At 33.9% G+C, this 23,467-nt stretch overlaps 1 protein-coding gene across 1 annotated transcript in view; it reads left to right on the forward strand.

Moving 5' to 3' along the window:
- The window catches only part of LOC126890321 (neurexin-1-like), a 758,564-nt gene extending 735,875 nt beyond the window's left edge, over positions 1-22,689 (forward strand). Inside the window, exons 21-23 of the mRNA XM_050659185.1 lie at positions 4,681-4,978; positions 12,803-13,171; positions 22,109-22,689. Of these exons, the coding sequence (XP_050515142.1) occupies positions 4,681-4,978; positions 12,803-13,171; positions 22,109-22,389 (948 nt within the window). The 3' untranslated portion in view covers positions 22,390-22,689. The remainder of the gene's footprint in view (positions 1-4,680; positions 4,979-12,802; positions 13,172-22,108) is intronic.
- The last annotated feature ends 778 nt before the right edge of the window (positions 22,690-23,467 follow it).

A 23,467-nucleotide genomic window follows, 5' to 3' on the forward strand; every position in this document is an offset into this window, starting at 1 on the left:
TAGGTCGTCATAAAATATTTCAGTTTCTTCATCCGAGTGGCTAGTCGTTGGAGCATATGTCTGGATTATCTTAAGGTTATATCTTGCATTTAATTTGAAGATGAGGTACACAATCCTGGGACTTATGCTGTTAATTTTAGTTATATTTTGGGCGTGCTTTCTATGTATAATGAATCCTACTCCACCATTTGAAGTGTCTTCTTCTCCTCTAAAATGAAATAAGTGCCCCGATTTAAGGGTAATTTGCGCTTCTCCTCTTCGTCTGATTTCACTGAGGCCGATGATGTCCCATTTTATTGTTTTCAGTTCTTCCTCCAGTTCCATCATCTTCTGGTCCGATATAAGAGTTCTAACATTATATGAGGTGATATGTATTTGTCGTTCTTTGTGGTAGGATTTTTTCCGGGGATTCTTAGCACCCTCTGCTCCAACCCTTTTCCACCCGCTACCTTGGCTGGGGGTGTTGGAGCCGCCGGAGACTGAGGGCCGTTCAGTAGTTTCGTCTTTCATGGAAATTTGCCTTTGGGGATTTAGCCATTAAAACGCCAAGCTTGGCTAGTGCGTGTTGGCGAGTTGGTTAGGATGTGGAAGGAGGAAATGGTGGAGATGGGAATGCTTTGGGTTTGGACATGGTTTCCCCGGTAAAGGGATGTTGGGGAAATCCATGAGCTCGCGTAGGGCAGGTGTGCTATTCCTGAAGTAGATCTATTCCCTACCGGGATCGCAGAGAAGTATCTACCCGCTACCACATCACCCGGTATAATCTACCCGCTACCACCGGGTATAAGTTCAAAAAAAGAGTTAAAGTAAACTTTTGCCGAACTGTGTAAATGCCAAAGAAAAATCGAGATAGAATAGGGCAAAGTGTAACAGTAAACCCATATAACTTTGAAATATTGGGGCTTTTTGGATATCTCGGAGTGACAATCACAGCAGATAACAATATCGCGGAAGAGATAAAAGGGAACAGAGTGGATGTTCTTAACCATTTTTTTTGACAAAGCAGAAAGTGGATAACAGTTGCCAAGATATTGCTTTGTGTGGATAGGTTTTTGTCCATTAGAATTGGTATTTCATCAACATATGAAATTTAGTCCATTATTTTAAAAGTTGCAAAAGAACGTGACTATTTCAACACTGCAATTTGCGCATTAATGATTCGATTTAGGTCACATTTCAACAGGTTACGTTTAAAAGTACTGTGACGTTAGTCAGCTGTAAATGACGCCTAGATCGGACCCTCGTGCAAACAACCATCACGTACCAGTTTTCAGGTGGTTAGGGTCTACTTAACCCTAGTTGGGATCAAAAACTGGAAGCATTACAGATTGACCGTCGCCTTGAATGAAAATTCCAGAACTGGCATCAAGTAATATAAATAAGAGAATTTATGTGAAGCGGGCTCAGTCGTTATCTTAATGTCGCGTGTTATAAATGTGGAACATAAATTGTAAATAATAATTGTATATATGTAAATTAGAGTTATGTTTTAGTATGTGTGCAAAATAAAATAAAGTAAACAACTCATTACAGCACTTCTTCTTCTTCTTCTTAGTGTGCCTTGTCCGTTGAGGACGTTGGCTATCATCATAGCAAATCTAATTTTGTTTGTGGCGTTTCTGAATAACTCGATCGATGTTAGTCCAAACCATTTGCGTAAGTTTTGAAGCCGTGAGTGTCTTCTTCTTCAGGGTCCGCGTCTGCTCTCTATTTTACCCTATATTTTCAGTTGGAGTATATAATATTTATTATGTCTCATAATATGACCGAGATATTGAAGTGTTCGTTTCTTAATTGTAAAAGAGGTTTCTTTTTGCACTTACAGCACTTACTGAATAATATTATTGTCAGCAGCGCCATCCAAACGTCAGATGCGGTACGTATTTAGTGTTGTAATAAAGCAAAACTGCCTTTCAGGTCATAACATGAGAGTACCAGTACTAACCCTAAACGTTAAAATTTAACACGATATTAGGTAATAGTAATTATAATAGCTTGTGTATTAATTTTTAGTACTAAGATATATACAGACTAGTTCACTACAGACCAAAAGTTTCATTTTCATTACATTTTATGGATTTAATCCAATCAAGATATACTTATATTTCAAAACGAAATGTTTGTATACTATACAATGATATCTGTGAGTTCTATACTATCATCAATTTTACAGCACTACTGCTGTTAGAAAATAGAAAAAATTCTGCTTATTTAACAACATTTTTGTTTAATTTAGTAATATTTTGTATTTTGATAACGACGTCCGAGGTAGAAGTCGAAACGTCAATAAAAATTTTTAAGTTAAATTGTGGATTATTTTCCAGTTCAAATAGTAAATAAATCCATTTAATAACTGAAAAATTCTTAGAGGGAAAATGAGTATCTAACCAATACTCTGGGCTAATTAGCAAAATACAAGGAAAAGGTATTTACCAGCAATTTTATTGCTGGAATCGAGTCTTGTGATTCTATATATTAATAATATAGGTATGCAAAGTCCGCAAATGGTGTGCTACTTTTTTTATAAACAAAATGGCGCCCGAGAATCGTGTTTTTTTCAATTTTTGCGTTATAACTCCGAAGATTTTTTTACACCAAAAATACCGAAATAAAAATTTACCGTAATTAAATTCTACATAGAAAAATGTTGTTCCTGATTTACTTCGACCAACATTTTTCTTGGAAAATGCTGGTTTTTCCAAAAAAAATCATTAAATTTAATTTTGAACTAAAATTTTAGGTTAGTAATTATTTATCAATATTTAAATGACTTAGTGATATAAAAGCTCTTTTGGTATAGATTATATTTCCAGAAGCAGATGGAAATTAAATGAACGGTTTAGCAACAATTAAATTGTTAATGAAAAATTTCCGGTCGCTATAGTCACCACAATAATTATGACGCATAAGAATAACTATAAGTTTTGTATAAAAAGTAACTATACCTATCTAATGTACTTTACAGAATTAAAATTGGACTATTTAAGCGGCCTCAGGAATATTTTAAAATTATAAACAATGTTTTAGCTTATAAAAAAATAGAATATCTCGGGAAATATTAAATTAAATTAAATTATAAAAACGGTATTGGAAAGAACATAGAATGACATCGGCTTCCCATGGAGGCAATTTTCTTCATCTTTTTTTTTGTTTCCAAGTAACTCGAGTAGAGCCATCTAACTAACGCATTATTAAATGTCAATGTTGCTTTTGTTTTGCTATAAAAAATTTATTTATTTATTTTAACAAAAATTTTTAATTTGTTTAAACAAAGATTGTTTAAATAATTATACAGCTTTCAAAAGAGAATATTTCTATTATAAACGTCAAAACTTACACTTGTGGTAAATTTATGTAAAAAAAGTCTACAACTGGAAAAAATATGTTGTTTTGATTTCTTATAAATAAATTAATTGATTATGACAAAACAAAAGAAACTTTGACATTTAATAATGGGCTAGTTAGATGGCTCTACTCGAGTTATTTGGGAACAAAAAAAGAGGAAGAAAATTGCTCCATGCATTTTTTTAACGTATACCGATTTTGAACTTTGAGATTCCATTTTCTCCAACCTGATTTTTGATTGAAATTTTCGTATTTTTGGTATTTTTCACTCGTAATACCGACAGTTTTTATTAATATAATGTATGTTATGAGTCCTTTAAAGATATGAAAATTTGTGTGGAGAAAGAGGATTGAAATTAAAAGGTGGTGGTTAAAAAGTTACCATCCTATCATTTATATCTATACCGTACATGCCGGTAAACTTTGACTAGATGTATCTCAGGAACGAGTTATTTAAATTAAACGGTTTTTCTTTTAAAAAAATAGCGTCATTCTTCAATACGGTTTTCATAATTTAATTTAATATTTCCCGAGATATTCTATTTGTTTATAAGCAAAAAAATTGTTTATAATTTTAAAATATTCCTGATGCCGCCTAAATAGTCCAATTTCAAATCTGTAAAATACATTAGATAGGTCTAGTTACTATTTTTATACAAAAATCATAGTTATTCTTGTGTATCATAATTATTGTGGTTACTATAGCAACCGTAAATTTTTAATTAACAATTAAATTGTTGCTAAACTGTTCATTCAATTTCCATTGGCTTCTGGAAATATAATATATACCAAAAGAGCTTTTATATCACCAAGTCATTTAAATATTGATAAATAATTACTAACCTAAAATTTTAGTTGAAAATTAAAGATTTTTTTGGAGAAATCCGCATTTTCCGAGGAAAATGTTCGTCGAAGTAAATTGGGAAAACGTTTCTCTATGCAGAATTGAATTACGGTGAATTTTTATTTGAGTGTTTTTGGTGTAAAGTTAAAATCTTCGGAGTTATAGAGCAAAAATTGAAAGGAAACACGATTTTCGGGCGCCATTTTGTTTATAAAAAAAAGTAGCACACTATCTGCGGACTTTGCATACCTATATTATTAATATATAGAACGATAAGATTCGATGCCAGCAATAAAATTACTGGTAAATAACTTTTCCCAAAAATGGCCTATTCTCTGATAATCTGCCCAGACTGGTTAGTGCGGCTTTATGAACATAAAATGGATTGTTTGCCTCAACAATATACTTATTAAAATATGTTCCGATGTTTACTGTACATGTTAAACTTACTTTTATAACAAGAATATAAATTTTAACTTTAACCCTTTTAGACGCCAGCGTCAGGATTTCCCGGCTTAGAGGACGATCTAGTTTTCAGTGGCGCCGGATCGGGTTGTAACAATGGCGATGATGAAGATGAATGCCCACCCTTGCCTGAACACGGATCAGGCGATGACGATCTTATTACTCCTGTTTATGATCCTCCAACGAGGCCTCCACCTACTAAAAAACCAAAGCATAAATCGGACGGAGGTGACGATAAAGGAAAACCATGCGATGATGAAGATTGTTTCCCTGGATCTGGATCTGGAGAGGTTACCGAAGAAACGACTATGAAAGTAACTACAGGTAAATGATGGATTTTTGTACTTTTTTACATATTAAAAAAATTAATACTGGAAAGTATTAAGTAATAGAATCCATTTATATGGACTAGATGTCAGATTTGACAACACATGGCAAATACCAACAAATTGGCTAAAATCAGCCTTCGTAACAATATCGAAGTATCACAATACTGGTGACTACAAAGAACACCGTTTTGTTATAGACGGAGAGGCAACGCAGAAAAATCTCTGAATTTACCAAAAGTATTGTTTGTTTTTTAACCAAGAGGAGTGATTCAAATTTACCGCGCCGTAATGCTTGTTTCTAATTGGTCCAACCGCCGGCAAGTTTACTCCGCTGTTATTAAATTTTGACACTAATGACATTTAGGAAATTTTGGCACTTCTGTCATTTTATAGGTTAATTAAGTATATCGGCGATTTTTTGTGTTTTCTGCTTTTATTCCTTTAATTTTTAGATTTTTAGTCTACTTTTATATAAAAACAGTTGTTTTTAGAACTCTTTAGCGATGTGTTAGTATAATATAATATGTATGGATTATCATCGAAAGCTGATATGATCAACGAAAAAAGAAAATGAATTTGGTGACTTTTCCAGTAACTTTCTTGGGTGTGAATCTGTCTTTTTAGTTTACTCCTCTTGGTTAAAAAATCAACTATAGTTTTTTCACAGTTGATTACTGTGATTGTGTAGAGAAACATACTGCGGTCGGTCAAACGAAACGTAGAACAGGGGTTACTGAGAGGTTATCAAAGTTGCTTTCCTACGAAGGTAATGCAATCAATTTATTGTCCTTTTCATGAGCATTTTTCAGTGCGTAACAAATGCTAGGAAAAAGGGTAAGTCCGTGATAATACACATTTATGACATTTATTCTAACATGACATTTTAGTTAAATCTGACAGTTGTCACATTTTATTTTCAATTTGGAATAAAAACAAATCAAATGTGTTTCTTGCATTTATAAAATGGTATTTTCTTTAATTTGTATAGTCTTATAAATTATATAGATTATATTTGTAATATTATTATCTAATTAAAAAAAATATTTTTTTTATTATGACGCCACCTATCGACAACTAGAATAACTAGAATAAATGTTGTAAATGTCTGTAAACACGGACGTGCCTTTTTTCTGTCACATACAATTCAATGCGTTAGAAAGAAATCGAAAAACTGTGACGCACTGAAAGATGATCATGAGAAAAAGAATACTAAGGCTGAAAATCAGCACACAGATTCTAAATTGAATATAAATAAAAGTTATTATAGTCGGTCAGCTGTATGACGGGACAGAGCCGGTCGGTCGGCCCCAGGGAATGTACAGGATTATTCACTATATTTTGACTCCCCTGTAAACTGCTTTATTTACAGAATTAGAAAAAAATGTAAAATACAAAAGTTATTCGAATTTTAAATTATGATTATTTAACATATATATTTTACCAGTGACGTTATCCATTTGGGCGTGATGACGTAATCGACTATTTTTTAAATGGAAATAGGGGTCGAGTGCTAGATCATTTGAATGGTTATTTAATTCCCTAATCAGTAATATAAACATTAACATGATTAATTATACAGGGTGTCCAAAAAAAATTTTTTTAATTAAATTAATTGACACAAAAACAAGAATGTATGTAATTTATTTAATTTAAAATACATTTTGCTGCTGTTAGAAAACAGAAATAAAAGTTTATTGCACAAGTAAACATTGATTTTTGTTTAAATTCAATATTGAAACTGCCAAGAGGCAGATGGGTGGCAGCTTGAACATTGAATTTAAGTGAAAAGTAATGTTTATTTGTTCAATAAATATTTATTTCTGTTTTCTGAGAGCAGTAGAATATATTTTGAATTAAATAAATTATATACTTTCTTCTTTTTGTGTCAATTAATTTAATTTAAAAAAAAATTTGTTAATGTTTATATTACTGAATAGGGAACCTTTCAAATAAGCAAGCATTCGATACCTATTCCTATTTAAAAAAAAATAGTCGATTACGTATTCACGCCCAAATGGATGACCTACTAGTACCATATATATGTCAAAAAATTATAATTTAAAAATCGAATAACTTTTGTATTTTACATTTTTTTCTAATATACAGGGTGTAACAAAAATACAGGTCATAAATTAAATCTCCTATTCTGGGACCAAAAATAGTTCGAATGAACCTAACTTACCTTAGTACAAATATGCACATAAAAAAAGTTACAGCCCTTTGAATTTACAAAATGAAAATCGATTTTTTCGAATATATCGAAAACTATTAAAGATTTTTTATTGATAGTGGACATGTGGCATTCTTATGGCAGGAATATCTTAAAGAAAAATTGTAGTGAAATTTGTGCATCCCATAAAAATTTTATGGGGGTTTTGTTCCCTTAAACCCCCCCAAACTTTTGTGTACGTTCCAATTAAATTATTATTGTGATACCATTAGTTAAATTCAATATTTTTAATAAAAATTTGGCTCTTAGTATTTTTTCGACAATGCAGTTTTTATCGAGTTGCGGCTTATTTTCTAATATGTTTACATAAAGATTTTATGGGGAATTTGTTCCTTCAAACCCCCCAAATGGTTGTGTACGTTCCAATTAAATTATTACTGCGATACCATTAGTTAAACGCAGTGTTTTTAAAACTTTTTTGTTTCTTTGTATTTTTTCGATAAGGTTCCTTTTATCGTGATGTGGCTTCTTTTTGGATATGGTTCCAAATATACCTAAAAATGTAAATCACAAATAAATTTTCCTATTATTATCAAGTCTCCATAATCGTACTTAGCCATAAAATATAATCGTACAAAAATATGTGGTGGATTTGACAAATATACAAAATATCTCGATAAAAATTGACTTTTCGAAAAAGTACTAGGAGGCAAAAAAGTTTTTAAAATATTGCGTTTAACTAATGGTATTACAGTAATAATTAAATTGGAATATACAAAAAAGGTAGGGGGGGTTGAAAGGAACAAAACCCCCATAAAATTTTTATGGGGTGTCTAAATTTCACTATAATTTTTTCTTAAGATACTACTGCCATAAGAATGCCACATGTTTATTTTCCATAAAAAATCTCCAATAGTTTTCGATATATTGGAAAAAATCGATTTTCATTTTGTAACTTCAAAGAGCTGTAACTTTTCTTATGTGCACATTTGTACTAAGGTAAGTTAGGTTCAATCGAACTATTTTTAGTCCCAGAACATGTGATTAAATTTATGACCTGTATTTTTGTTACACCCTGTATAGTGTCCGTCTGTCCCGTCATACAGCTGACCGACTATAATAACTTTTATTTATATTCAATTTAGAATGTGTGTACTGATTTTCAGCCTTAGTAAATGGATTTATTTACCTTCGTAGGAAAGCAACTTTGATACCCTCTCACTAACTCCTGTTCTACGTTTCGCTTGACCGACCGCAGTATGTTTCTCTACACACTCACAGTAATTAACTGTGAAAAATCTAGCTTTAGTAAATTCAGAGAGATTTTTCAGAGCTGCCTCTTGGACACTTGGACTATTGGCTTAATGAGCCGTTCATTAAAGTAGTTCATAATAACACCTAAGCAAATTTATACAAAATGTGAATACAGAACATTAAGCAATCACTCTCTCACGCCTATTTCTTCGTTTCGCTTTACTGTTTAAAATCTTTTTTTATAGACGTCCTCTTCTTTTTCCCCGTTTATCCATCCTTTAGTATCACATTAACAGTTCGGTTTTCTGAGTTTCGAATAATGTTACCGACCAAGCCCTTGGGCCGTATATTTTTGTCATAATTATTGGTTTTATATAGATCCTCATTATTTCTTTATTTGTCTGTATTCCTCAGAAAATTTTTCTGAGCACCTGTCTTTTACAGATCTCGACTTTCTTTTCTTCCTGAAGGTTTATAATCCCCGTTTCGCTGGCTTGCATCACTGGGAGTCTTTGCTTCCCTTCATTAATCCCTTCATTAATCTGTGTTAAACATAAAATTAAAGAAACTAAAAAAGAAAAAAACGACTCGGATAGATTTCAATAGACTAAAAGATACAAGAACAAGAGAAGACATAAAAGAAAAAATTAATAAAAACTTGAAAGAAATTAATAGCGTGAACTCCGAAGAAGTTGAAAATAATTGGAAACAGATAAAGGCAGCACTAACAACAGCTGCTAAAGAGACGTTGACTCCTAAACGAACTGAGAGAACTAAAAGAAAGGCATGGATGACAGAAGAAATTCTTAATTTAATGGATGAGAGACGTGCCTATAAGAACAAAAACAAACAACAATATGATGCAATAAATCGAACCATAAAGAGAATGATCAAAGAGGAAAAAGAAAAGTGGCTGTCAGAACAATGCAAGGATATTGAGGAATGTGAGAGAAAGTACGATAGTTTCGGCATGCATAAGAAGATCAGAGAAATGACTGGTACAAAGAAGAAGACTCATAGTGGAATGGTGAATGATTCAGAAGGCAAGATTATAATAGATTTCAAACAAAAACTCATAAGATGGAAAGAATACGTAAAAGAACTTTTTGACGACGAAAGAGAATTAATAACAGTGAAACGAGAAGAAATGAAGGGTTTAAGGATACTTAAACAAGAACTGGAATATGCTTTAAAAAACACCAAGGATGGTAAGACACCAGGGCCTGATGAAATACCGGTTGAAGTATTAAAACTTATTGATGGAGAAGTGATGAACATGATACTCGAGTTATTTAACAACATATATGATACTGGAATAATACCACAAGACTGGTTAAGGTCCACATTCATTTTAATACCTAAAAAATCAAATGTAAAACAGTGCTCGGATTACAGAACGATTGCCTTGATGAGTCATATGCTTAAAGTTTTTCTAAAAATCATTCATAATAGAATTTTCCGCAAACTTGAAGAAGATATAAGTGAAACACAAATGGGCTTCAGGAACGGCCTTGGTACGAGGGAAGCGCTCTTTGGTGTGGGCGTACTATTTCAACGGTGTTTGGATATCAATCAGGATGTATACGCCTGCTTTATAGACTTTGAGAAGGCCTTCGATAGAGTCCGACACGACCGACTGAGACAACTTCTAGTCGAAAAGAACATTGATGAAAAAGATATTAGAATAATAACTAATTTGTATTGGAATCAAACAGCACGAGTCAAGGTAGATGATGAAATGACTGAGGAGATCAAAATATGTAGAGGAGTAAGACAGGGGTGTATTCTGTCTCCTCTTTTGTTTAATTTTTATAGCGAAGTCATATTTAAAGAAGCTCTGTCGGACGTTATTTGTGGTGTAGTGATCAACGGAAATACAATCAATAATTTGATATACGCTGACGACACAGTGATATTAGCAGACAATCTTACAGATCTGCAACGACTGATGGAACGCACTAACCACTACTGCAACAGCTACGGACTTACATTAAACCTCAGAAAAACTAAATGGATGGTAATAACAAAAGATCCACACGCCAGGAATGATTTGGTTTTCAATAACACGGTTATAGAAAGGGTATCCTCCTATAAATACCTTGGAGCTTGCCTGGATCATACAGGCGATCAAACAAAAGAAATAAGAGCAAGAATAGAAATAGCTAGATCAGCATTTAACAAGATGAAAATATTTCTCTGTAGTCGTGACATAAATCTTGATCTGAGAGTGCGTATGCTGCGGTGTTATATCTTCTCCACTTTATTATACGGAGTTGAGTCATGGACCATCAAGATGGGCAGCATTAAAAACATTGAAGCTTTTGAGATGTGGTGTTACCGTAGAATGCTACGTGTATCTTGGGTGGACCACGTGACGAATGCCGAAATTTTACGTCGGATCGGAAAAGGATGTGAAGTTGTACTTACTGTTAAAAGAAGAAAGCTTGAATACTTTGGCCATGTTATGAGAGGTGACAAATACTCGCTGCTGAGACTGATCATTCAGGGTAAAATCAGGGGTAAGAGAAGTATCGGTAGGCGCAGAATATCTTGGTTAAGAAATCTGAGGGAATGGTTCGGCTGCAGTTCCATCGACCTATTTAGGGCAGCCGCCAGTAAAATAAGAATAGCTGTGATAATTTCCAACCTCCGATAGGAGACGGACTTGAAGAAGAAGAATTAATCTTTTGTCTATCTTTTCTCCTCTTTCCCTTGCTCGTTGTGGCTCCTCCTCTCCTAAAAAATTCTGTGGAAAAATTGAAGAGCTAATTTTGTCTCATAGTCTTTTCGTATTATCCCGGAGGCATCACTAAGATTTTGTTTTTGGAATTATCCGAATATTACGATACCATTACATGTAAATGTTACCGGCCAAACCCGATTTCAGGACAAACTAGTTTGGCCAAGGCCAAACTAGTTTGTCCTAAGCGCATTAGGATAAACTAATATGGCCTAGACCAAACTAGTTTGTCCTATCTCGCGTAGGCCAAACTAGTTTATCCTGATATAAAGACCCACACTTCAGGCCAAACTAGTTTATCCAAAAGTGAATGTTTTTATATCAGGATAAACTAGTTTAGCCTAGTCTGAACCAATTTAATCTAGTCGAAAGTAATTGATTACAGATTCGTTGTTGGTTAAAACGTAAGTTTAGAAAACACTATTAATAGTTGTAAGACTTTTAAGTATTTAGGGTAAATGATAAACCGAGATGGCACTTGTATGAAAGATATAGAAATGAAAATAGTACGGAGAAAACAAGCCACGAAAGCACTCCATGAAGTGATATGGAAGAACACTCTAACTAAAGAAAACAAAAAAGGATTTTTCAGGGCATAGTGCTGAATATTACCTTACAAGAGCAGAAGAATTGCCAGTGACAACAATAGTACGAAATAAAATACGAACAGTTGAATTGGAGTTTATGAGAAGGTGTCTACAAATTACCAGGTAGGATAGATAGGTAGGTAAGAACAGAGGAAATATGGGCATGTACAAAGAATGCCGGAGCACAGGTGGCCGAAAAGATTACTAGACTGGGACCGGCGGGTAGGAAAACGGAGAGGAAGACCTGCTGTGAGATGGAAAACTTACATAGGAAATGCTATGATAGATAGAGACCTCAGAGATCTCGACTGGGAAAATAGAGTGCTACGGAAGAAGAAAAAGGCAAACTGATAATGGGAAAAAGCCAAGAAGAAGAAAGTAATCCAGCGAACTACTAGTACGGCTTAATATAAATGATAAATTGAATAACATACTTTGTTCTTGGAAAAATAATCATTTTTTATTTAATTTATAATTATTCGTAACAAACAAACAATAATATTGAGTTATATTCTTATCTAATATCTTCATTTGATGTATCATATATGATACAATATATCGATGTATAATGTTTTTTGCCATCCCTGTTGGGACGTGATTTGGAAATTCCCCGCATGTAAAAGTCCTTAAATGTTCGCTAAATTACTTTCGACTCGGCTAAATTGGTTTAGACTAGGCCGTACTAGTTTATCCTGAAATGTGAGTCTTTATTATATCAGGTTAAACTAGTTTGGTCTAGGCCAAACTAGTTTGGCCTGAAGTGTGTGTATTTATATCAGGATAAACTAGTTTGGCCTACGCGCGATAGGACAAATTAGTTTGGCCTAGGCCATACTAGTTTATCCTAACGCGCTTATGACAAACTAGTTTGGCCTAGGCCAAACTAGTTTGTCCTAAAATCGGGTTTGGCCGGTAACATATATACCTACAAACTGATGCAAGAATCTTGAAAATTGGAGTACAAAATAATAAAGTTATATATTTTTGAAATTAATAAAAAAATTTTAGTAGAGGAATTTTGTGACAGTGAGTGTAGTATGTTTATTTACTTTTGTATATCTTTTACAGAATCAGTAGAAGGTAGCTCAATGACTGAAACTTCAAGTCCCAAACATACAGTCGAAGAAGAATCGACTATACCAAGTCACACAACAAGCGGTATGGTAAATCTAACCACAGTAACTTTCAAACCAACAGAACATCAAGACACCACAACAGAACACCAAACGACCAGAATTGAAACTACTGTGGCTATCACTACTACTGAAATTCACTCTAGTCCAACTGCACCCACTACGACTACTACAGAAAAAGAGATTCCGCCTCATGTGATTATACCACCTCAACAAGAGAATCCGTATAATTACAAGCCGGTTCCTCCGAAGAAACCTGAAAGGGTCAATTCAGAAACGTCTGAAATTGTTGCTCTTATTATAGGTAAATATATTTTTATAAAATTACTACATAATACGAGCTTTGCAGCCACACACTTTTTACTCCAGGGAAATAAGGCAAAAATATACCATTACCAAATATACTAATGTATTATAAATACAAAAATGTCCGTCACAGTTCGGGCGAGAATTTTAGGTATTAACAAATAAAAGTGTCAAAAACGGCAGTTTTTTCGTTTAAATCGCTACAGGTAAAAATAGGCTAAATAAATATCTTATTTAGAGAATTCATCTTTTAATAGATGAAGAAAGGTTTAAAATGGCAGTTTTTCAATTTGGTCCGAAAAAAAAATTTCGAAAATAAATAGGTTGCTATAACTTTTGTGAAAATAAACTTAAGACTTTGATATTGCATGAAAAGTTGAGTCAAACATTCACATGCACAAAACATTTCAAGATAATTCGTCAATTTGTTTAAATTTTATTTAATTTGTTTATCCTACAGAGCTTTGTTTGCAATGTTATTGCTCAGAAAATAATAAAAAGAAGAAGACCAATATTTTCATTATTTTTAATAAAAAATCAACAAAAGTTATTTTTAACATTTCAAAAATATTTTAATAAAGTAGTCATTTTTGGCTTATAAATAATTTGAATAACTTTTTTAATATTAACTGTAGACCAAATTCACTTTATTATTTGTAAAGCTGATATTTTTACAAAAATTATCACAAAAGAATTTCGCCTAGATCAATTAAGGTCAAAATTATCCGTTTTTTTATTTAATTCACAGCTACTTTTTTTATAACAATTAAGGAACCTAGCTAGAGCCATTGTTAACTTCAAAGTATATACTTTACGTGTAAAAAATTGAGTAAACGTTGAGCTTCAACAGAGTGGTTAATAAAGCTTTTAAAATGACGTCCTAATGAAATCGGCTCGGGGTCGGTGGAGGGGAATTATTAAAATCCATGCACTCAAAAAATGAAATTGATTCTTCACACATATGCTGCAATTAATATATCCGGAGCTTGTTAATGGATTTTGATTATTATTTTTTAATTTGTATGTACCTACTCGTAGCCTTGTAGAGTACGTTATGTACACATATCCCCACCTAACATTACAAAATGTTAGGATGGAACCCCCCTTATTACTCAGGGATATGAAAAATAGATTACGACCGATTCTCAGATCTACCAAATATATATACATTGTACATATATAATTTCATAAAAATCGGTCAAGCTAGCTCGGAAGAGTATGGCAACTAACACTGTGGCAGGAGAATTTTATAGACGTAAATATATAGATGGCTATTAAAAATAAATAAAAAGAGGGTTTTTGATAAAAGGGTGAAAATTAAGGGTTATATGTATTTTTTAATGCTACATCATATAAAATTAAAGTAGACAATTTTATCCAAAAAAATAAAAAAAATGTCAGGGTGGCTACCCCACTTATAACTTATGGGTAGGAAAAATAGCTTACAACATATCCTCAGTTCTACAGGCTATACGTGTAAAATTTCATATAAAAAGTCGTTTTGGATTAGTATGGTGCCTTACACTGTTAGAGGAGAATTTTATTTATATAGAAGTAACTGTGAATTAAATAAAAAAAGTGGTTAACTTTAACCGTAATTAACCTAGGCGAAAAGTGTTTTTTTAATTCATGTAAAAATACCAGCTTTTCAATCCTCAAGGGAGATTTAGTCTACAGTCAATATTAACAAAGTTATTCAAATTACTTATAAGCCAGAAATGACCATACTTTAGTAAAATATTTTAGGAATGGTAAAAATGAGTTTTATCAATTTTTTTTAAATACTTTGAAAATATAGGTCTTCTTCCTTCATATGGTTTTCACAGAATTACTGTATCATTATTATTTTCTGAGCAATAACATTGCAAAAAATCTTTGGCAAAAATCAAATTGAATAAAACTTAAACTAATTGACGAATTTTCCTGAAAATTTTTGTGTATAATACGAACTGTTTGACTCTACTTTTCCTGTAACATCAAAGTCTTAAGTTCGTTTTCGCAAAAGTTATATCAAGTTTTTCATTTTCAAATTTTAGCTTAACTTCGAAATTTCCGAAGCAAAAAATGATCAGACGAAAATTTAAAAACTGCCATTTTAAACCTTTGCTCCTCTACTAAAAGATCAATTCTCTAAATAATATATTTAATTACCCTCTTTTTACCTGTAGCGATTTAAACGAAAAAACTACCATTTTTGACACTTATTTGTTAATAACTGAAATTCTCATCTGAACTGTGACGGGCATTTTTCTATTTATAATGTATTAGATACATAGTACCCAAAAAACCCATTTGCAAACTGGCTGGTCAAGTGTCCCGACAAAAACCTTATTTCTCTGGACTATTTTTGTTTTTACTTACTTACTCAGCGTTACAACCCTTCATGGGTTTTAGTCGACTCGACAACACCCCTCTATTCCTCTCTGTCTTGCGCAATATCCATCCAATTCTCCACGCCCATAACTTTAAGTCCCTCTGCTATATTGTCTCGCCACCGAAGTCGAGGGCGCTCACATGGTCTTCTTCCAGTTGAGATTTCTTCCCATGCCAACCTTACTGTTGTTTCGTCATAATGTCTTTTGAGGTTGTCCTGCCCACTGGAGTCTTCTGGAAATTTCTTTTGTTATGTTAGCAATCTGGGTATAGTTCTTCAAGCTCTTTGTTAGTTCTTATCCCACATTGTAATGTTGCTTTATCAATCATAGGCCCAAAATCTTCCTTAGGATTTTTCTTTCCCAAACACTAGTCTCTTCGTTTGTCTTTTTTACCGTCCACGTTTAGCTATCATACATCACTACCGGTCGTATGATTGTTTTATACAGTCGTATCTTTGTATATCTTGTTAGTTATTTCGATTTTATAAGGTTTTGAAGTTTGATTCAGTGCTAGGACTTGGTCTGTACAGCTGAAGTTTTGTTGAAATCCTGCTTTTTCTAAGAGATATATGTGGAGTATTGTTTGGCTGATCCTATTATATAGCATTTGTTTAATTCTTTAAAAAAGTTTATAGACCATACATAGTAGTGCAATCGAAGGGTAAATTTTTGGTAAATTGTTAGCTTTCACTAGGTTTAAAGGGGCGACGATTTTTGCTCTTAGTTGATGGGGAACATTTCCCGTCTGAAGAATGTCTGAGAAGAACTTTGCAAGTCATTGCCTAGTAAATCTGCCACTGTGCTTTATATCATATATAGCATGAATGCTACCAATGCTAGTAGCTTTTCCGGTTTTCGTTGCATTAAGAGCTTTCGTGAGTCGTTTACAGGTGAAAGGGTTGACTCTGTTTCAAGTTCTTCTTCTTCTTATTCTTCTTTTTGTATAGACATGACTCTGTCTGTTTTTCAATGTGCCTCTTAGTCCATGTGGTGAGACCGCTCCCGTCTGAAAAAATTTCTGATTCGGTTTCTTTGTGGATTCCTATTCAAAAATGTCCCCTTTAAACAAATCTGAAGGGTGCCGGGCAAAATTTTTGTGCAGAAATTGTTTAAACAATTTTTTTTGAACAAGTACAAAAGGTTACGTTTTTTTGCCTTGGAACATATATTTTTAAATTTTTGGGTCATTGTAAACAAGAAAGGTATCTTGTAATTTTTCTCAGAAATTAACAGTTTTGGAATTATAGGCGATTTAAAATTTGAAAAATGCGAAAATACGCATTTTCGAGGCTTAAAAACTCATATTTAAATTAGTATTTTTGAGGTTGCCAGATACTTAAATTGAAGACTAAACATTCCGCTTCAAGGTTCTGAAGAGTGATCGCGTCTAACCTTAATTTATACCGTTGTTTTTTAATTGTTAAATATGCGTGTTTATCCGATTTTTTTGCCGGTGCGGCGCGCTCTATTTCAAAAATCTTCTATTTTCTTCCGAAAAATATTTTTCTAGATTCTTTGAGATATTCTAAATAAAATAAGTTTCTTGACATTTTTCTCAAAAGTTAATAGTTTTAAAGTTATAAACGATTTAAAATTCGAAAAATGCCAAAAAAACGCATTTTCAGATTTTAAATCGCTTATAACTTTAAAATTGTTAACTTTTGAGAAAAATGTCAAGAAGCTTATTTTATTTAGAATATCCCAAAGAATCTAGAAAAAATATCTTTCGGCGGAAAATTGGAGATTTTTGAAATAGAGCGCGCCGCACCGGCAAAAAAAATCGCATGGACATGCATATTTAATAATTAAAAAACAACGCTTTATATTAAGGTTAGACACAATCACTCTTCGGAATCTTGAAGCTGAATGTTTAATCTTCAACTTATGTATCTGACAATCTCAAAAATACTAATCTAAATATGAGTTTTTAGGCCTCGAAAATGCGTATTTTCGCATTTTTCATATTTTAAATCGCCTATAACTCGAAAACTATCAATTTTTGAGAAAATTTGCGAGATACCTTTCTTGTTTAAAATGACCCACAAAACTTAAAAATATATGTTCCGGAGTAAAAAAAAGTGATCTTTTCTATTTGTTTAAAAAATTTGTTTAAACAATTTCTGCCCAAAAATTCCGCCCGGCACCCTTCAGATTTGTTTAAAGGGGACATTTTTTAATAGGAATCCATAAAGAAACAGAATCAGAAATTTTTCCAGACTGGAGCGGTCTCACCACATGGACTATCTAGTAAGTTGTCGTTCCATAATTTTCGTGGTCTTCCCACTGATCGTCTTCCTATTGGGGAACCGTCTCTCGCTGTCCTGACTACCCTATTTTTTATCATTCGGCTTATGTGGTCAATCCATTCTATTCTTCTGTTTCTTACCCAGTTATTAATGTTATCCACCTTGCATCTCCGTCGTATATATGTACTTCTAGCTCTGTCCCATAGAGTCTTACCATCGATTTTTGTCATCCTGTTTTGTCCTCTCTGTGTCGGGTCGTGTTTCTGCCGCGTATGTCATTATTGGTCGGATGACTGTTTTGTAAATTCTGCCTTTCATTTCTTTTCCAATATATTTATTTCTCCATATTGTGTCATTCAGGCAACCTGCGGCTCTGTTTGCTCTATTCACTTGATCTTCCACTTCTGTTTCGAGCCTTCCGTAGCTAGATAGTGTGATGCCTAGGTATTTAAACTCCATCACTTGTTCGATTATCTGACCTTCCAGCTCCAATTTACATCTTATTGGATCTGCTGTTATAACCATGCATGTTTCAAGTTGACAAGTGTATTTTAAATTTTTGGGATCTTTTTTAACTTTAATTATGTTTAAGCGGTTTTGGGGTGCTTTTGTGGTAGACATAATGTGGGATTCCACTTGGTTTGGTGTTACTAGATTGGTTGGGCGATCGGATGAGTTACTGCCTCCTAGTTTTCAAAGCAGTAATCAGGCTTGTCTACTCGTATTTTTTAAATCTAGATTTTTAACTGTCTCTCTCCATTTCTCGCCCCTAGCGGTATCAATTCTCTGGAGTAATTTGTCTGCAATTTTCTGCTTTGCGTCTACACAGAATTCTTCACACAGTATTTCGCTCTCCTCAGACCATCCAAGAATAAATATATTCTTTGGATGTTATGGCGCGTCCGCATTGGTAAATTTTGCATGCGTATTGAACTATTGGTTCGTCGCAAGAAATTGGGGCACAAGGATCTGCGTCGCAAATTTTTACCAGTGAAGACGCGATGTTCAAATCATTTGATCTTCGCTCGAAAACGATAACCGATGGAGCGTGTTCGTTGAGTGCGTCGAAAATTCTAGCGTTCGTTTTATGCGACGAACACGTCCACACTAGCATAATTTACTTCGAGCACACAAATATTTGCGACGAACAGCTGGTACGCATGAAAAATTTACCAATGCGGACGTGGCATTATGGATGCAAGAACAACTGTACATACAGTTCCTACCAAAACCTTCTTTCAGTGCGTCAACGATAAAATCTCGAAATATACTAACCTAGAATGACAATTCTAATTTTACCCCTTAGCATTGTGAAAGTATGCAACTATCCCTCAACGAATACATAATTTTCTGAGTTCTGTGTATATAATCACGATAGAGAGAATTCGACAAACTATGATCCACTAAAAGAAGGGTTTGGTATGAACAAATAAATTTTTGTAGTTTAAATTTAGCATAATAATTGAAGGAGTTTGGTTCTTTGGGCCTGAGAGGCCTAAGAGATGGTTGTAGTACGTCTTCTCTTTTGTTTAATTTGTATATTGAGGCAGTCCTTAGAAGTTTGATGTGGCGTAATGGGTACTTCAGTTAATGACAACACCCTTTCTTTTCTCTCTTAGTTTTGCAGATGATCAGATCGTGATAGCCCAGGATGCTTTCTAGAATTTATTATGAGTATTAAAAATGGGGACTGCAAGTAAGTCCAACAAAAACAGTATTTGTTAGTAAACAGCGAGGCTCGGTTTCATGTCCTTGTCAATGATGCCGTTAACATTAATCAGGTGGAAACATTTAAATACCTGGGAGCATTGTTTGACAATACCGGATTGGGGGGAACAAAGATAAAGCAAGCAGAGAATCCGGAAAGGCAGGCAAATTCGTTTTGGTGGGATAAGAATATTTTTAATAAAAACAAGACAAATATTTCAGTGGAGACCACCAGGAGGAAGAAATCGGGGTAGACCGTGAAGGTCGTGGAACGAGAGCGTCGGGAGATTGATGTATAACTGCAATTTACAAGAAGATGATGATTTGGACAGAGACGTTTGGCAAAGTATGACGGGAATTCGGCAAGATGCTGTTAACAATTGAATAATTGTGTAATTGTAAAAATAATAATGATAATAGTTTAGTTCTTTTGAAAGATGACACAATACCGATCAAACTTAGGGAACCAGAAATGCGCATAAACCACCTCACTAAGGACGGAAAATGCGCACCTGGATAGGTAAACCTCTGCACGGGCGACATCCCAGTGAGGTCAGCTAAGACTATGTCGAAAATACAGCGTCGAACTATTGGTTGACATTAGGAAAGGTGTTCCCTGAAACGCAAGGTTTATTACTGGCCATTCAGGATCAGGTTGTACCAACAAAAAATTACCTGAAATACAGGGTGTCCCGAAAAGATTGGTCATAAATTATACCACAAATTTTGGGGTTAAAAATAAGTTGAATGAACCTCACTTACCTATATACAATAGTGCACACAAAAAAAGTTACAGCCCTTTGAAGTTACAAAATGAAAATCGATTTTTTTTCATATATCGAAAACTCTTAGAGATTTTTTATTGAAAATGGACATATGGCGTTCTTATGGCAGTAACATCTCATAAAAAAATTTAAGTGAAATTTGTGCACCCCATAAAAATTGTATGGGGGTTTTGTTCCTTTAAACCCCCCCAAACTTTTGTGTACGTTCCAATTAAATTATTATTGTAGCACCATTAGTTAAACACAATGTTTTTAAAACTTTTTTGCCTCTTAGTACTTTTTAGATAAGCCAGTGTTTATCGACATATTTTGAATATTTGTCGAATCCACCACATATTTGTATATGGTTAAGTACGATTATAGAGACCTGTTAATAATCTGAAAATTTATTTTTAATTTGCATTTTTAGGTATATTTTGAAAAAGAAGCCACATCTCGATAAAAGGTGACTTTTCAAAAAAAGACTAAGAGGCAAAAAAGTTTTAAAATCACTGTGTTTAACTAATGGTACTACAATAATAGTTTAATTGGAACGTACCCAAACGTTTGGGGGCTTTAAAGGAACAAAATCCCCGTAAAATTTGTATGTAAATATATTAAAAAAGAAGCCGCATCTCGATCAAAACTGGATTATCGAAAAAATACTAGGAGGCAAAAAATTTTTAAAAACCTTGCGTTTAACTAATGGTATCACAATAATGAATTAATTGGAACGTACACAAAAGTTTGGGGGGTTTAAGGGAACAAAACCCCCATAAAATTTTTATGGGGTGGACAAACTTCACTATAATTTTATTTTAAGATGTTCCTGTCACAAGAAAAATACGTGTCTATTTTCAATAAAAAATCTCTAATAGTCTTCGATATATTGAAAAAAATCGATTTTCATTTTGTAATTTTAAAGGACTTTTTTTATGAGCACATTTGTACTAAGGTAAGTTAGGTTCAATCGAACTATTTTTCACCCCAGAATGTGTGGTATAATTTATGACCAATCTTTTCGGGACACCCTGTATATCGTCAAGGACCCTCAGGTCCAAAACGACAAATGCCGATATGGATGTCAAGCTCAAGAAACCATCCAATATCTTACAGGGGGCTGTCAGGCATTTGCTGTAACTGAATATAAGGAACGGCATGACTTAACGGGAAAGATCGTTCATCAAGAGATAGCTATCAATCTGGGACTTCTCCAAACGAACCATCTCCCATATTATCAATACGTCCCTGCGAGTATGCTTGAGAATGACAACTACTAGCTATACTGGGACCGCACTGTACTCACATATCAAACAGTGGCACATAATAGACCAGATCTCGTACTAGTTAATAAATTAACAAGACAAACCACACTAATTGATGTGGCGATACCTAACAACAATAATGTACGTACTAAATTTACTGAAAATATCGCCAAGTACAGAGATCTGGAAATTCAAATACGAAGACAATGGAGAATGCAAAGTACCCAGACGATACCTACTATTATGTCTACTACTGGAGTCATTCCGAAGAACCTCCTCCACAGCATAAAAAAGTTGGGTCTAAATGAACATCTTTACAAGACCATCCAGAAAGCTGTACTACTCGCAACGGCCAGATGTGTACGAAAATTCTTGGGAGATACGCCTGCATACCAAGTCACCTAGAGCTCGATAACACGGAAAGAGTTCCACCAGAGGTCAATATTTTTGATACCGTAGGTATCTGGGATGAGTCAATTTTCCCCTTAGTGGAAGTGTGGGCCGTATGGCTAAATCTAAGTTTGGTTCTTTTTTCAAAAATTTATTGTACGCATAATTAAAAATGATTTCTGTTTCAGGTATAATCGCCGGTGCCCTAATCGCCGTAGTACTAATTATCCTCGTAATCCTTAAGTTTAAATCGCGCAGCGATCGTTCCTATAAAGTAGAGGAAACAAAAGGCTACCAACAGGGCCCCAACGCTGCGCTTCTCGGCAACACATCCAGCAGCAACGGCCACCATCAAGCGCAGTACCAGCTCAACGGAGCGCTGCGCAACGGCGACAAGAACGGCGGGCAATCTGCGCAGATGAAGGCTAAGAAACGCGACAGTAAAGACATAAAAGAGTGGTATGTGTAAAGCGATGGCGTCGACTGCGAGTGGTTTGAATGTGAGAATGACTCCGAGCCATACAGTGTGAGTTGTCTGAATGTGTGTGAGAACAAGCGATTTCTTTTAGTTGGTCGACGATGGACACGGTGTTTTTGTCGCGAAATTAGTCTACTTAAACTGTTAACATGAGGAAGTGATATCTTAATCTATTACAAGAAGTTGGTGTACCGAAACGGAATCACAATATTATATTAAATATAGGTATTTTTTATGTGTTCGTATAATCAGTCACTCCTGATATTGTTGTTTTTCTAAAAACCTGTTATTTGTGTGTAAAAATGATATAATATTTTTAATCTAATATTGATTATGACTGGTTCTACAAGAATTTTTTGACATTATTGTATTGATATTACATGATATTATATATTTACTATAATTTATTTATTAATACATTTACGCATTAATAAGTACTTACTTATTAGTCATGTATTTTTGTTCAGTTCATTGTATAGATAGACTGACCAATTATGGTGGGATACTTGAGAAAATTACTAATGCGAGGAGTTTTACGTTTACTAATATCTTCTTCTTAACGTGCCCTATCAAGTCCCCTTGACGTTGGCGATTAACATGGCGAAACTGTCTCTGTCTCGAGCTATTCTAAATGGTTGCTCTGCTTTCTTTATACCTGTCCACTCCCTGATATTCTTCAACCAAGAGGCCTGTTTTCTACCAATTCCTCTGCGTCCTTCGATTTTACCCATCATAATAAGTTGAAGAATATTATATCGGTCTCCCCTTAATACGTGTCCAAAATAGGCCATCTTTCTACGTTTGATATTATCAAGCAGCTCGCGAGTAGCGAGCTAATATCTAGATACTACTAATATCTACTAGTATAAATTTATCTGAACTAAAGGTTTTCTAAAATCTGCTATGTAACATGATCAATTTTTCGAACTATGTATAAACTCGATTTGTCTGATAGAGGACCCCGCAACACTCCTTATGGAAAAGTGGCCCCAGTCAAATTTAACGAAAGTTCGGTAAATGATAGTCCTCAGTGCGTAGATTAAAAAAGTCGATGTGGCCTAGGTCTGAA

Source organism: Diabrotica virgifera, chromosome 8, assembly GCF_917563875.1.
Source record: "Diabrotica virgifera virgifera chromosome 8, PGI_DIABVI_V3a".
Taxonomy (NCBI): Eukaryota; Metazoa; Arthropoda; class Insecta; order Coleoptera; family Chrysomelidae; genus Diabrotica; species Diabrotica virgifera.